This window comes from Homalodisca vitripennis, chromosome 3 (assembly GCF_021130785.1).
Source record: "Homalodisca vitripennis isolate AUS2020 chromosome 3, UT_GWSS_2.1, whole genome shotgun sequence".
NCBI classification, from domain to species: domain Eukaryota; kingdom Metazoa; phylum Arthropoda; class Insecta; order Hemiptera; family Cicadellidae; genus Homalodisca; species Homalodisca vitripennis.
Window position 1 is genome coordinate 59,371,635 of NC_060209.1, and position 14,595 is coordinate 59,386,229.

At 33.8% G+C, this 14,595-nt stretch overlaps 1 protein-coding gene across 1 annotated transcript in view; it reads left to right on the forward strand.

The window, feature by feature from the left end:
• LOC124356958 (vesicular glutamate transporter 2.1-like) overlaps positions 1-14,595 on the forward strand; it is a 34,630-nt gene that overhangs the window by 16,803 nt on the left and 3,232 nt on the right. Inside the window, exons 7-9 of the mRNA XM_046808293.1 lie at positions 57-190; positions 8,623-8,765; positions 12,019-12,139. Of these exons, the coding sequence (XP_046664249.1) occupies positions 57-190; positions 8,623-8,765; positions 12,019-12,139 (398 nt within the window). The remainder of the gene's footprint in view (positions 1-56; positions 191-8,622; positions 8,766-12,018; positions 12,140-14,595) is intronic.

Genomic DNA, 14,595 nt, shown 5'->3' on the forward strand with positions numbered 1-14,595 from the left:
GTGTTTGTAAAGTAGAGATTGATTAGTTATAAAGTTGATTATGCCTTTGGTTACAGATGCATACCACTACGAGATAGATACAACCGGACTCTTGTCGTACCTGCCGTATCTATTGATAGCTTTCCTGATGCCGGTCGCTGGAACATTGGCTGACTGGTTGAGGAACTCAGAAGTGCTCACTACTACACAAGTAAACTGGAAACTTTGTGTTGCTCGTATTTTATTTTAAATTTTACTCTGGAACAGTATTTTATACCGTCGTCAAAATTAAAGCAGTAGAGGGTTTAAACTAGGTCGAAATATTTTTAGGTTGAAATAAAAGTGTTAAAGCCAGAATGAATGGTCATATATTATTTTTTAATTAATATGGCAATTATAAGATTTGGTGGGAAATATAATAATCCTCAGTCCTTAGGAAACAGTTAGATATCTAGTATTGTGCCTACGTAATTAGGGAAGGCCCCAACAATATTAAAAATAATTTGTCTTTCTGCAGTTTATTTATTTTTAATCACATTGATAATTAAAAAATATTCAGTTTTTGATTCGAGTAAGCATATAAACATGAGAATGTTTTTATGACGAGACATTAAACCTTGTCAATGCTTGCATACTGTGTGGTCAGTATATGGAGAAGGTTTTTATTGAAAAATGATTTCTAATCACCCTAATTATTTAATTTCCAGGAGATTTTTTGTGCATTTTATACAAGGCCTCTAGAACCCCAAACTACCCACCATAAGCAAAAAGATATTTACACAGAGCGTAACTGAAATACACTGACAAACTTCAGGAGGTCCAATAAGTTCAAACAAACAAAAAAGATTCTATAAATATATGTCCTAAAATGCGTTGTTTTCCCTCTGTCCGCCTGTTTGTAGTTTTACATAAAAATTTTGCATTATCGCGTCTGGTCATTGATTGATGAGTTTTTCGAGTATACCTTATGTAATCTTTAAAGTGTTATTGGATGCAGTGATACGCTGTAAAGGTCATCCATAGTGTTAACCGGTCTTTAATATACTATAGGTTTCAAATGATCCTAAAGGAAGAATACAGACCCCCCTCTGCCTGTCTATCTTTCCTCATAAGTTTGGTCCAGAAAGTGACATCCAGTCTAAAATGCGAGGGAGTTCCATCATGCATAAACCAACAGTGCTTTTTCACACCCAGGGAACATCATCTAAAATTCCTAACAAATCGTGTTGTAAGAGATGTATGTAGTTTTCACCATTTAGTCTGTCAGTCAATACAAAAGGACCTGATAAACAGCCTCCAATGATGCCCGCCCAAACAATTATTCTAAGCTGCTGTTGATTGGCGTGCGGGTTTTCATCAGCCCATTGATGCATATTGTGGTATTTGGTTATTTTATCTGAGTACAAACTTAATGATGTAAAGCCAAGGTTTTTAGCTTGCTGACAAAACTATTTGCAAAACTGCAAACGTAATGGAAAGTCAGCAGAGCAAACAGCTTGTACACGCTGATTATGGTGCGGATATTACATGTTCATGTAGAACTCGCCGTACTATCATGTGTTCTACGTTAAATATTGCTCATAACTGCCTAGTACTTATACCTTGATCTTCCTCTACTAGTTTTCTTCCAAATCAGGAATTCTGTGCTGTCTCTGTACACCTCGGTCTGCAGTAGAAGGTAACAAAGCTCCAGTCTCCTGAATTCGGTGGAAAACAGCAGCAAATGTTGAATGGGTAGGTTGTTGTCGATTTGGAAATTATTCGTAATACAGACGGGACGCTAGACGACTATTACCGTTAACCTTTCCATACATTAATGTCATATCAGCTTGATGGCTAATCTGCCATCTTAAATAGAATAAGCTAAACAATTGACTAATTATGTTTCTACAAGTGAAAGTAACAATTGATATCTTGTAAAAAATAAACAAGGAAATAACTTACTTATCTGACTTCATTGCTGTTCTAATCAGCTGTATCTTAAGATGAAAGCAGATTCAGCTGATTAAACCATGAAATGTGAGTCATGCAGATTGTTTGTTACAATACCGTTTTTCAAATCTAATAATAATTATCGTGTTTAATATTTTTTTAACCCAAAATAACTTTCCTTTCACTGCCCTTTTTCTTGTCGGTGTATTTGAGTTATACTCTGTATATATATATATATCTCTTTATATTACATCTTAGTTTGGAAATAACATAGCAAAACAAAAGCTGATCTAGAATTTGTAGTTTGTTTATAATAAAATCAGTTTTCTTTATTATTTTTGATTTTGTGAGAGTTTTATGTTCCAGCTGTACAAGGTTTTAGGTAGTATATAACGACATTGAGGAAATAATTATTGTGAACACGATAACAACCAAAAGTTTTGTAATAGGTCTGAACTAAACTTTGTACAGGGACTTTGTATTTTGCACATTGTTTTTTTTAGTTAAGTTCGATAATTTGTTGTTATACTTATATGTATGGTAGTATAATTTGAAAGTTTATTGGTTAAGACTGTTTTAAAATATCAGCTATTTGAATTTGTGAAAAAATAACTCAATTATTTTTTGAATTAGATACAGAATGACAAGTTTTAAAAACATTATGTTAGATACAGGTAATTATGAATAATATTGTCACAGTTCTGGATGTCCTGTGATTTCAAGGCTGTAACTGTTCAAGTTTTGGAAAAGGAATAGTTATGTCTCATTTATTATGTATCAAAGAATAAAACAAAAATGGTTTTTAAAATTTCCAGTTCATTGGAAATAATATTTAATCTTAAATGTTTTTTTATCCTGTAAAATTTCCAGATAGTGGCCATACATATTGAGTAGTATACAGTAAGGTTGTGGAAATAATAGTGAACACTGTAATATTTGCTAGATTCAGCTTGGTTGACCATAGTATGAGCAATAACGGATAACCATTTATTAGTTTTGAATTTAAGAATATTTCACTAAAAAATGGTATTAAGCATTCTCCATCCCCTCCATACTCACCTAAATCGAACGGTTTTTCCAAAAAGAGCAGTCAGAACTGATAAGCTTAAGCTTATAAATGCATTACAATATAGTACCGTAATTAGTATTAGCTAATTTTTGTGAGAACACATTTATAGAAACGCACTATATGAAACAACAAATAACACCCGAGTACAGCTGTTTTTGGGTAGATCATTAAAATGTACATCATATTTAATTAGACCTAACGTGAAAATTAATATTGTGTAACCAAAACGAACTAATTATTGGGGCGTTACAAAGCATTTAAGATAAGTGCTTTAGGGGTAAGGAAAATTGGTAGTAGTGACAGTAAGTGACTCAACAATTAAGTCTAGTGACATATGCAATTTTGTTAAGGTTTTTGATGGTTTGAAAAGGAACCGTCATGTACACCAATTGATAAGACTACAGAATCCAGTAGGCTTAGATGATATATCATTAGTCAGTCAGACTGAAAATAATCTAACAGTGGCTTTTAAGGGCGATCTGGCAACACCGCCTTCTACCGAACTTGCTACAAGGTCAGAGTTGCGAAGGCTATCTCGACTCCGAGCAGTGACGGAAAAGGCCGAGATGAGCCAAGCGCGACGACCACACCCTGCTAAAATACAAACAATAACAAACCAATCAGCAACGGGGTCATTGACCTTGCGATCAAATGTAAACACCTCACAACTGTTTTAAATATAATATACAACCAGATATTTCTTCTAGGGTTTTTTTGAATGGTTCTTTGAAATATGTTATGATCAGATTATATACCTGAACATAATCAGTTGGACACAAACAAATCTTTTTGAGTACTGATTGTACAATTCTGTTTACATCGGTCATCTAACCTCAACTGCTGATAAGTTTGGGAGAGATATATTTTTGAAAATCCCTCACCGGTCTGTAAACTAGAAAAGATTCCTCAATCCTAGGTAAAGGATGTCTGTCCATCTCTAAAAATTACTTGAAATTTTACAGTCGAAAGATAATCTCAGCTGACCGTTAGTTCTACTACCCACTGACTCGTTATAAACGCGCCAGTTTGGTTATCCCACTAATATTATAAGTGCGAAAGTTTGAATATTTGGATATTTGGATGTTTCTAGGTTTGTCCTAGAATCACGCTGAAACTGCTATACGGATTGTGCTGAAATTTGGAAAAGGTATAGCTTTTGGTCTGAATTAACATTTAGAGTGCTTTTTACCACCTACAACACATTCATTTCACCAAATAAAGTCGAATTCAAATTGAAAAATTACTTTGTTTACAATCGAATGTTATGATAAGAACGAAACGTATTTTGACAACTGTTGACAGCTATAGTTGTTCGATAAACTTTCTCACACATCCGTTTACATTTGAATTTTATCAATAATAAGTAAACAGTGCTTGATTGGTAGTGTAATGCAGATAGTAAATAAAACATTAATATATAAATTTTACTCCAGATTGCGCCAGTGACGAATTACAATAATATAATGCATTAAATACTGTTATAAAACTAACTTTAATGAACAAAGTTATGAATGTTTTCACATAAGTTACTTTAAACTAGTGGGCTTCCTTGACATTATGATATTACATTTTAACAATAGCTAATGGAAAAACAGATAAATGAATACTAACATACCTCAACGATTCATTCTTTCCCTGGCTACAGTCCAAAAAACAAGTGTAACGAAAAACTTTAATAACGATTATTTGGAAAGTTGCAAAACCTTAATAAGAATTTCCCTTTTATACCGAAAGTACATAGTAAGTAGGTAGGACTCTCCCCTAGGTCGTAATAGGCTTTTCAGTCCTAGTTATGTGTGTATTTTCTTCCTCAGGACAAGGAAAACTCAACTATGTCAACACGATTTTGACCAAAGTAGATTTCTGAGAACGTATATAAAATTTGATCGAGGCAATATGGCAAGCTTACCTGTGACATAGTAGGTAAGTGAATTTAAATGGTCTTAAGTAGGCACTATTTAACCGAAGTAGGCATCTCGGTCCTACGTAAGATATATATATATATATATATATATATATATATATATATATATATATTTCTTCTTCGTCAGAACAACAAGGCTAACTCTACTATAGTACGGGAAATATCTTAGACCTGAAATATATGACAAGGACTGGAAATATAGGCTTTTTGACCGAAGTAAATTTCCGAGACCTGTGTGATCTGAAATTTGTGTTTTCTTGATCAGGATGACAAGGCAGATTCAGCTGTGACGTTATGTATATAATTAATTAGGACCAGAAATGCTCCTACACGTGCCAAACGATATCATGTATGTATGATATAATAATGAAGTTAAACTATGATACTATTAATACTATACCACGAACTTAAATAATATCTACCTGATGTATGACTACTTACGTTTTAAAATTTTTATAGGACTTCCATCATATTACATCATAATTGCTTTTACTAAGTAATATAAGTACTTTGGTTCTAAGATTGCGCGTGAAGCCGCGGGTAACAGCTAGTAGGTTTATAATACCGCATCAGGTTTAAGTTTAACTGGATTGCCTTTAAAGCAGTCTATATCATCAGTGAATACTTGTGGAAATTGATTATACAACAATTCTTTTACAAGTTATTAACTGGACTGAACTGCTGCGGTTCTGCTCACTTTCTACACATGTCCATTATTTATTGAACAATTACGATTGTGTTCACGAAACTGACATTGAAAGCTGGAATAGTTCCCACACCACTGACAGCTCTAACATGTGATTACGTCACTGCCTGCTCGTTGTTGGCTGCAAATGTCGGGGTGTGCGGTTCTGTGATGTCCCAGGCGTGTAACTGCAGTTGCTGAAGTCGTCTTCCGCAGTTTATAGTCATTATTGTTGCTATTTTTTCCAAAAACTTCATATAAGTTGCGAGCTGTACAGCTTTATCATATGTGATGTTCTCCTTATCCAAAAGTCTCTTTTGTATGCGATGGCCCAATGCTGGCCGGTCCCGAAGGCAGAGCCGCAGCTAGAGGGTAGGAGAGGGTCGTTTGCGCCGGGCGGAAAATTGTAGGGGCGTAAAAATTAAAGAAGGTCGAGTCGTTGCGTTAAAACTGCTGTTTACGCATAATTTAGTTAATCTCACCGCGAATAGCTTTACTATCGGATCAAAAAGTACAGATACTCGTGTTTGAACGTTCATCACAAAATAACTAGAAGAAGTTACGGGAGTTAATTTTATTTAATATTGTTTATTTATTTATTCATATATGTATAACATATTTTTACAAATAATAACTATTAGTTATGTTAAGAGTAACGAAAAGGTAACGGTTTTTAGTACTTCCCAACAAAACTGTAACTTCAAAAATTCATAACTCGGAAACTTGAGATCGGATTAAGACCAAATTTCCATAATGTACAGACAGGTAAAAATGTACTGTTTTTAATATGTGGTTTAATACTTATATTAAAGCGTTTGTTGTTACATTACCATCTTAACTTGTACTATTCACTGAGCGGTTCAAGAAAGTCGGATTTGGTCACATTAAATGGAGCTCTTAAAGTTGATATCTTTTATTGTAATTTTGTAAATCACCATTTAAAAAGTTTAATTTTTAACTCAGATTTTATCAAACAAGGTTTTATTGACTAACCGTGGGCAGATGCCTGCTCATTTTTAAGATACAAACCGGCAGACTACTGTTGCAACACCGCACTGGGCAATAAAATAAGACAACAATAATTAATTTCATAGTTCACTGATGCTTCATCCTATCAAGATAAATTTATACTTGTGTCTTCAAATTCACACACTTATTTGCTAGAAATAGTAAAATATTGAAATTTCGATGTTTCTAGAAACTTGAAATATATTATGCTTATTTATCGATAAGGAATAAAATTATAAAATAACTTAGATTTAATTCTTTTTGTTACTTGAATTTTTTAACCTTAAATATATAAACTATTTTAAATTATAACATATAACTGATATAGTAAAATCGATATAATATTAAAAGTTTTTAAGATTTTTTTGGAAAGAAACTTAGAAACCTTTCATTACAATTACTCATAAAAGGATCTTTACACTTGTTTACGTGGTGACAGGGTATTCGTGATGGCTAAGAGGAGGCCAGCTCTGTACCAGCCTATCCAGTCAAAACGGGCAGAGGTACTACGCCCTTATGTCTAGGCTGAACTGCCATTAACACTTAGGGAATCCCCCCAACTCCAACTGTCATCCTCTGCAGTAGACTAGGTTTTGCTGTACCCAGTGTGGGTTAAAATTTTATTAATTTCCAGGAAATTATAAACTTTTCAATGCATGACCTTTTCAAATCCAATAGTAGGATTATGGTTATTGGTCTGCAGGAATTTTGATCTAACGTTTTACGAACTTTTGGTAAAGATATGATATTGGTCGGCTTTAGATCAGATTGAAATATCCCTTCACTTAGAACTATTAAAAAGATGACTGAGAATAATAGAGTTCAGAGAAAGACTCCTTTCATAGAGAAATTGGAAATCTTAAAATATCTTGTGATTTTTTTCAGTAAAATAATTACTTGTGGGATGACCACCATGGCCTCGCATGACCATTCAGAACTTTATTTACAATAAGAAATGGCAAATCAAAAAATTCATGAGCATGTCATTAAATTTAGAAAATTTTTTCTCAACTAATGATCCTAGAAAATCGTTTCCTTTTGAAAAATCGCTTTGTTATTATTAGTGTATTTTCATGTAAGAAGAGTTTTCTTTTCAGTAGATTTAAACTCAGCTGTATCTGGGCCAATATATTGCTAAGTTTTGGTATTTTGATCGAAGATTTGTCTATATCAATATTTAATATGTTTATGTTGTATTTTATATGACAAATTTGGCAATTTTTAAAATTGTTTTATTGAGATAAGATGGTTTTAAAGAAACAATGTTATCCTTTTTTGGTGATGTAAATATTTATCATTTTATTTTTCGCATTAGGAAAAAAATCAGTTTTTCTGATTTTTTTGTTTTTCATTATTAATTTTTTTTAGTGCAATGTAAGTTATACTTAACCATGAACTATATGTAATATTACAAAAGTTCCACACACACAGAGATGAGATGTATATTTTGTTCATGTATTTTAATTGGTTGGTTAACATATAACATTGTATTTTGCCTCCAGAACCACAGACAACCTTTTATTCAAAGTGTTTGCAAACAGTCTCCATACAGTACGCAGTATGAAAAATATCCACATGCACACTATATACTAGAGTTATATGTTGAATACATTCTAAATATTACGTTAATATTTTGAGATACAAATTTGCAAGTGAAGACAAAGCACAATGATAGGGCGGCACGGCCGGCCAGGTCATTACAACCTCGGACGCCTTTATTCGACTTAGCTAATCGACCGTTATTGTAACCATCTCAATCAAATTATGTATATTTTAATAAGTGAAAGGTTGGAAAAATACCCATAACTTTATTGAATTTTACATAAAATTTTAAATTTAGGTAAAAGTTCAATTTTTATGGTTTGTGGAAGTTTATTATTTATTACACAATAGTACGCCACATTGTTTGTGTTTTAAAATGAACTTGTGCTTATATTTATTCATAGGTTAGTGTTAAATTGGCCTGGGAACTCCATCTTTCATTTCTTCTAGTAAGAATACATAATAGGTTTCTGCTTGTTATAGGTGCGGAAAGTTTTCATCTGTGTTACCTTCATAAGTCAGGCGATATTGATTTTGCTTGCGGTACACATAAACTCTGTCAACGTTACGATAGTGTGTCTGGTACTGGCCTTAGGGCTGTCAGCGTTCTCCTGGGCTGGCTTCAGGTAACTAATTACTGACTATCTGTATCAACTTCTTTAGCACAACATGAACTGTTATCAGTACTGATAGCGTAAGGAAGTAAATAGTATTAAAAAACTACTACCTCCGTTATATTGAGATAAATGAGTCGTTTCTTGTTGTTTACAAAAGTAAGATAAGCTTTATAGATTATGGATTCCAAGAGTTTCAAATAAGCACTAAATACTACCAAAAATATATTGTCTAGGACAAAGTAAGAGAATAAATAACAGCAATCTTTGGTATATTTTCCATTGTCCAGTGATACGAAAAAATCAGTAACGCTACATTTAAAAATCTGCACAATGTGATCCATCTCTCGTGGATACATAAACTAACACCTAACTACAATCTAGGTTATTAAAAAAAGAATATAAAGAATTGTGAACTGTATTTGTATTAAAAAACATTGTCAAAATATAATAAGTTTTAAAAAAATTTTATTTAATATTCCAGTATATTTTATATGCGTAGCTTCAAGAAGCTCAAAATAAACACGTATATATCTGACTCCTTATTGCCTAAGCTAAGGGTGGCTGAACACATGACAAAGTGCTCAGCCTGATCACATGTCCTCTTTTTTTCAGCGGTTGGATAACTGGGTTGTATTGTCAGAAGGCATTTGGCTAACATAACTCTCTTACCTTTCCATCCATAGAAACTACTTCATGAAGAGATCTAAATATGTTGTTTCTTCAGATCTCTTTATCCAGAAATGTGTTTATAATTGAGTTTACTAGTCACCTTATACGCTGGGTGAGATGGCACTCGAACAGAGGTCTTATTTTTTATCTGGGTACAACGTGGCATCTGGAATCTGTTGTCTATCTGTATCTGAAGAGACAAACAAATATCTAAACAGCTTCACGACTAATTAAAATATCTACATCTTTGCTCAATCAAGCTATCGCAAGGGGGGGAGCTAAGACCAGATAGAAAGTTTATCATTGTCAGGTAGCATAAGTACAATTGTTAGATCCGTGTCAGTAAAATCTGATACCTGGATCAGCACTGAGTTTCTGTCTAAGTAGATAGTATTATGTTCCGGATAGTAGACAGTAAAAAAAGAATACATTTATTGATATACAATTTGCACAGTTGTTAATCTAAGTTAGCTGATGGTCGGTTCTCAAACATTTCCCACGCATGAGAGGGCTTTTCTTCGTGAATACTAATTGAGACCTATTTTTTTGTTGGTTTTCTACAGTAACTGTTCCCACCTCTATAGCTAAGGCAGTCTACACTGCCTTAGCTATATCTTAGTTCCTCTGCTAAAATTTGGTGGATCCAATTAATGAAACTGTTTTGTCTCTTCAGATACAGATAGATAGCAGATTCCGTCTGTTACTGTGTTACAGGGTACTCTGATCAAGATTGACAATTCTACTCTATCTCTTCGCGTACCATCTCAGCCAGTGTAAGACACTAAACTTACTAGTATACATTTAGTGTAAGATGTGGCCATGATAGAGGAATGTATTGTCCAAAGTCTTATTTTATAGTTTTAGTTGTAAGAAGAGCAAGAAGATACTATTCTTTTTAAACTTAGTGGATTCCATATTGGAAGAAGTCTACTCCTCAAAATTCCTTGGAATACTCCTCGATCGAGGGTTGACATGCAATAATCACATTGACCATGTGTGCGCCAAACTGTCCTCAGAAATATATGTTTTGAGGTCCTTGGCCCGGTACTGCCCCAGTCAGGTATTGATTGCGGCATATTATGGGCTAATTCACTCTCACCTTTTCTATGGAGTGGTGTTGTGGGGGGCCTGTACAGGCAATAATTTCCTGAGGGTGTTCAAATTGCAAAAAAAGCTATTCGTATCATCGCAAAGTTGAATTTCAGAGAGTCGTGCAGGACAGCATTCAAAACTTTGCAACTGTTGACTTTGCCCAGTCTCTACATTTTAGAAACATCTTGGTTCTGTTTGTCTAAATGTGCCCTAACCAGGTATGTGTGACATACACGGGTATGAGACTAGAGGCAGAGATAACTACCGTACTGAAAGACAGAACGGTGGTTTATGAGCACTTGCCTTCGCAGGCAGGTGTTCATTTCATCAACAGTTTGCCAAATTGTATTACAAACGCCCAAACGCCCAAGGCGTCAAAAGCTCATCTTAAGCGCTTCCTGGTGTCAAATGCATTCTACAGCGTTGACGAGTTTCTGGCGTTTAACTGGGAGACTGCCCAATTCGATGACTGACTCCAGCGCTGAAAGTGGGTTGAGATTGGCGATGAATGAATGAGACTGGAATGCATGAAAATTATGTAAGTTTGGACGTGGTGGTAATGTGGTATGCGAGTTTTAAATTTATAATTAATTCTGACGTTTGCCATACAATGTGTAATTGTGACGAGCAATTAAAGATTTGATTTGATTTGATTAGTCACCTTATACGCTGGGTGAGATGGTACTCTAATAGAGGTCTCAATTTTTATATGGGTACATCGTGGCATCTGGAATCTGTTGTCTATCTGTATCTAAACAGACAAAGAAATGTCTAAACAGCTTTACTACTAATTAAGACATCTACATCTTTGCTTAATCTAGCTATCGCAAGGGGGGAGCTAAGACCAGATAGAAAGTTTATCATTGTCGGGTAGCATAGGTACAATTGTTAGATCCGTGTCAGTGAAATCTGATACCTGGATCAGCACTGATTTTCTGTCTAAGTAGATATTATTATGTTCGGGACAGTAGACAGTAAAAAAATAAATACATTTATTGATATACAATTTGCACATTTGTTAGTCTAAGTTAGCTGTTGGTCGGTTCTCATACATTTCCCATTCATGAGAGGGGTTTTCTTCGTGAATACTAATAGAGAACTATTTTTCTTGGATTTCTACAGTAACTGTTCCCACCTCTATAGCTAAGGTAGTGTAGAGTCATCTCTGCGCTATGTTCTTAGTTTCTTTGCGAAAATTTGGTGGATCTAATTAATGAAGCTGTTTTGTCTCTTCAGATACAGATAGATAGCAGATTCTGTCTGTTACTGTATCACAGGGTACTCTGATCAAGATTGATAATTCTACTCTATCTTTTCACGTACTATCTCAGCCAGTGTAACTTACTAGTATACATTTAGTGTAAGATGTGGCCATGATAGAGGAATGTATTGTCCAAAGTCTTATTTTCTATTTTTAGTTGTAGAAGAGCAAGAAGATATTATATTTTTAAAACTTAGTGGATTATTGTTCACAAATCTAATAGTTGTGCTTGTGTTTCAGTGTAAATCACCTGGACATAGCGCCTCAGCATGCCAGTGCTCTAATGGGATTTTCCAATACATTTGCAAGTGTTGCAGGCTTTCTGGGTCCCAGTGTTATTATATACTTCATAAGAGATGGGGTTAGTATCATTTTGATTCAAGCATACATTATTGTAATACATATAAAATAGTGTATATAACTTTAGAGGAACAAACAAAAAAAATTTCAATTTAAGAACTTCAGAAGCAAGAATGAATTATTAGTGTAATTTAGGTTTCACCATTTTTATAACGTTATAACTGAAGTAATTCTTTTATAACTATCACTAAATTTTTTCAATGTATATGGAAGTTAAATTTGCTAAACGGGGAAAACTACAAGTTCTACACCAGTTTGTCACATTAGTAATACGAAATGGCAGGGTATGTGTAATCTTGGCCGTAGTAGATCACAGGTTACAAAACTAACCAATACAATAGAATTAGATAAAATAGAAGTATGTATATTGAGTTTAACTCCAGTTTACCTCCCTCTTAGTGCAGCGACTGAAATGATGCTGTCGTAGACTAGACTTCCTGATTTCAGACACTGTACTAAGAGAGCGGTGCTAAACTCAATATACTGTACACTTTAAATCAAACCTTCCCATCATAGATGTGTTATGTGTAAAACAGAAGTATTTTCAAAAATTCCAAACTATTATTCCAGGGTAATACGAAAAGTATAAATAATGAGGAAAGATGATTAAATTTTAAATAAAGAAGATAGGATCAAATAATAAAAGAACTTCAAAGTAATGGTGGTGGTTAAAGTGTTTCGCTCCACTAATACTTTAGTTATTGATAATATATAAAATATTATTATCTCTTTAATTATTAGCTCTTTAATATAATGTCTTTGAGAAATATATAGCGTCATTTTACAATAATTTCATATCTATTTTTAATACTAAAAATACTAATTTTTACACAAAAGTACATATAGTTGTGTTTTTACAATTAAACTGCAAGATTTTTCTTCTTTTAATCTTTTAAGTGCAGGTATTCTTCCATTGTGTAGAAGAGTCTGGGAGTCAGCCATTCATTCAGAAATTTCTTTAGCTTCCTTCTCGTGCGAATCTTTATTTCTGGCAGTAGTAGGTTGAACAGCTTCTGGTTTGCATATGAATGTTTCTTTTGGGACAGCTTGAGATGTTGTGTTGTTATATGGTAGTCTGCAGCATGTCTAGTCTGGAGGTCAGCTGTTCGAGGTAAGTTGTTTTCTCATCAACATCGTATATATATATATATATATATATATATATATATATATATATATATATATACATATATATATAGAATATATATGAGCTTACTACCAGTTGGCCAGCAGAATTCCAGGGTTTCATCTGAATACATAAGCTTATTCAAGCGTATTAATGTCATAAGCGTATGACAGCGTCCATCCAGGTATTGCGGCACGTTGTTTTTGAATAAAATGAACATCACAGGACCAAGGACAAATCCTTAAGGTACACCTCTGGTTAAAGCAAGTAGCTTGGATCTTTTAGTATGAGGTAGCCCTCTTTCTGTATGTTTTACTTCGATCAATTGGCTGCGTTGTTTAGATCAGGGCCCTTGATACCCAGGTTGTCAAGTTTGTTTAAATTTAAGATATACCCAAGGCAATAAAATTCCTTACTAAAATCAAGCATAATACCTCTAAATAGTTCTCCTTTCTCAAGGTGGTCAATTATAAACTCGGCAAGTTCATTTATTGCAGTAGTGATCGTCAGTAATGTATGTCGCTCACAATAGTCCATCAATCACTTAATTACAACTCGTTGAATCACTTAGGGAATGTTGAGATGGGCAAGATTAGTCTGTAGTTACTGGGTTGTTTTGGACTTCCGATTCTGAACTTAGGATATAATTTTCAGATATATGGAAATTTTCCTGATATTAGTGATATATTGGTTTAGAAAATCAGAGTTGATGTAAGAGTTTCACAGCATTGTTTTAATAACTTGGATGAGACTCTGTCCAATCCTGCTGAGGTTTTGGGGTTGAAGCTCTTGATTATACTTTGAATTCCCTTTATGGTAATGTCTGGCAGATGTGTGATATGACTTTTTATAGCTTGTACTTGTATGTCAATGACTATAATTATGTGATGTATGTTTTTGACAAGTGTCTTGTCCACTATGTTGGTGAAGAAATGGTTGAAGTGCTCTGTCACTTTCCTTGGGTTGGTTATTTACCTGTTATCTACTTCCAGATTTAATTGAGTTTTCTGCTGTTTATTGTTTTGTATTTCTTAATTTATTATCTGCCAAATGGACTTACGTTTATTATTAGGTTTTTTAATATAAGAATCATTATAATTATAAAGCAATCTGCTGACGCCTGCTGCCTTAGAATTTTCAGTCGAAGATCATAGTCCTTTTTGACTGTTTTTACCTTATTTTCATCAGTGCTTGTAGGCTAGTATTATTCAGACATTTGAGATATTCTGCCTTAAGCTTAAGTGTTTGGTTGTCTATAAATGCGTTTTGTTTTGACTTTGGATTTGAGTATGTCCTCAACATGGGGCAAGTAGTATCCATGCCAATTTCAG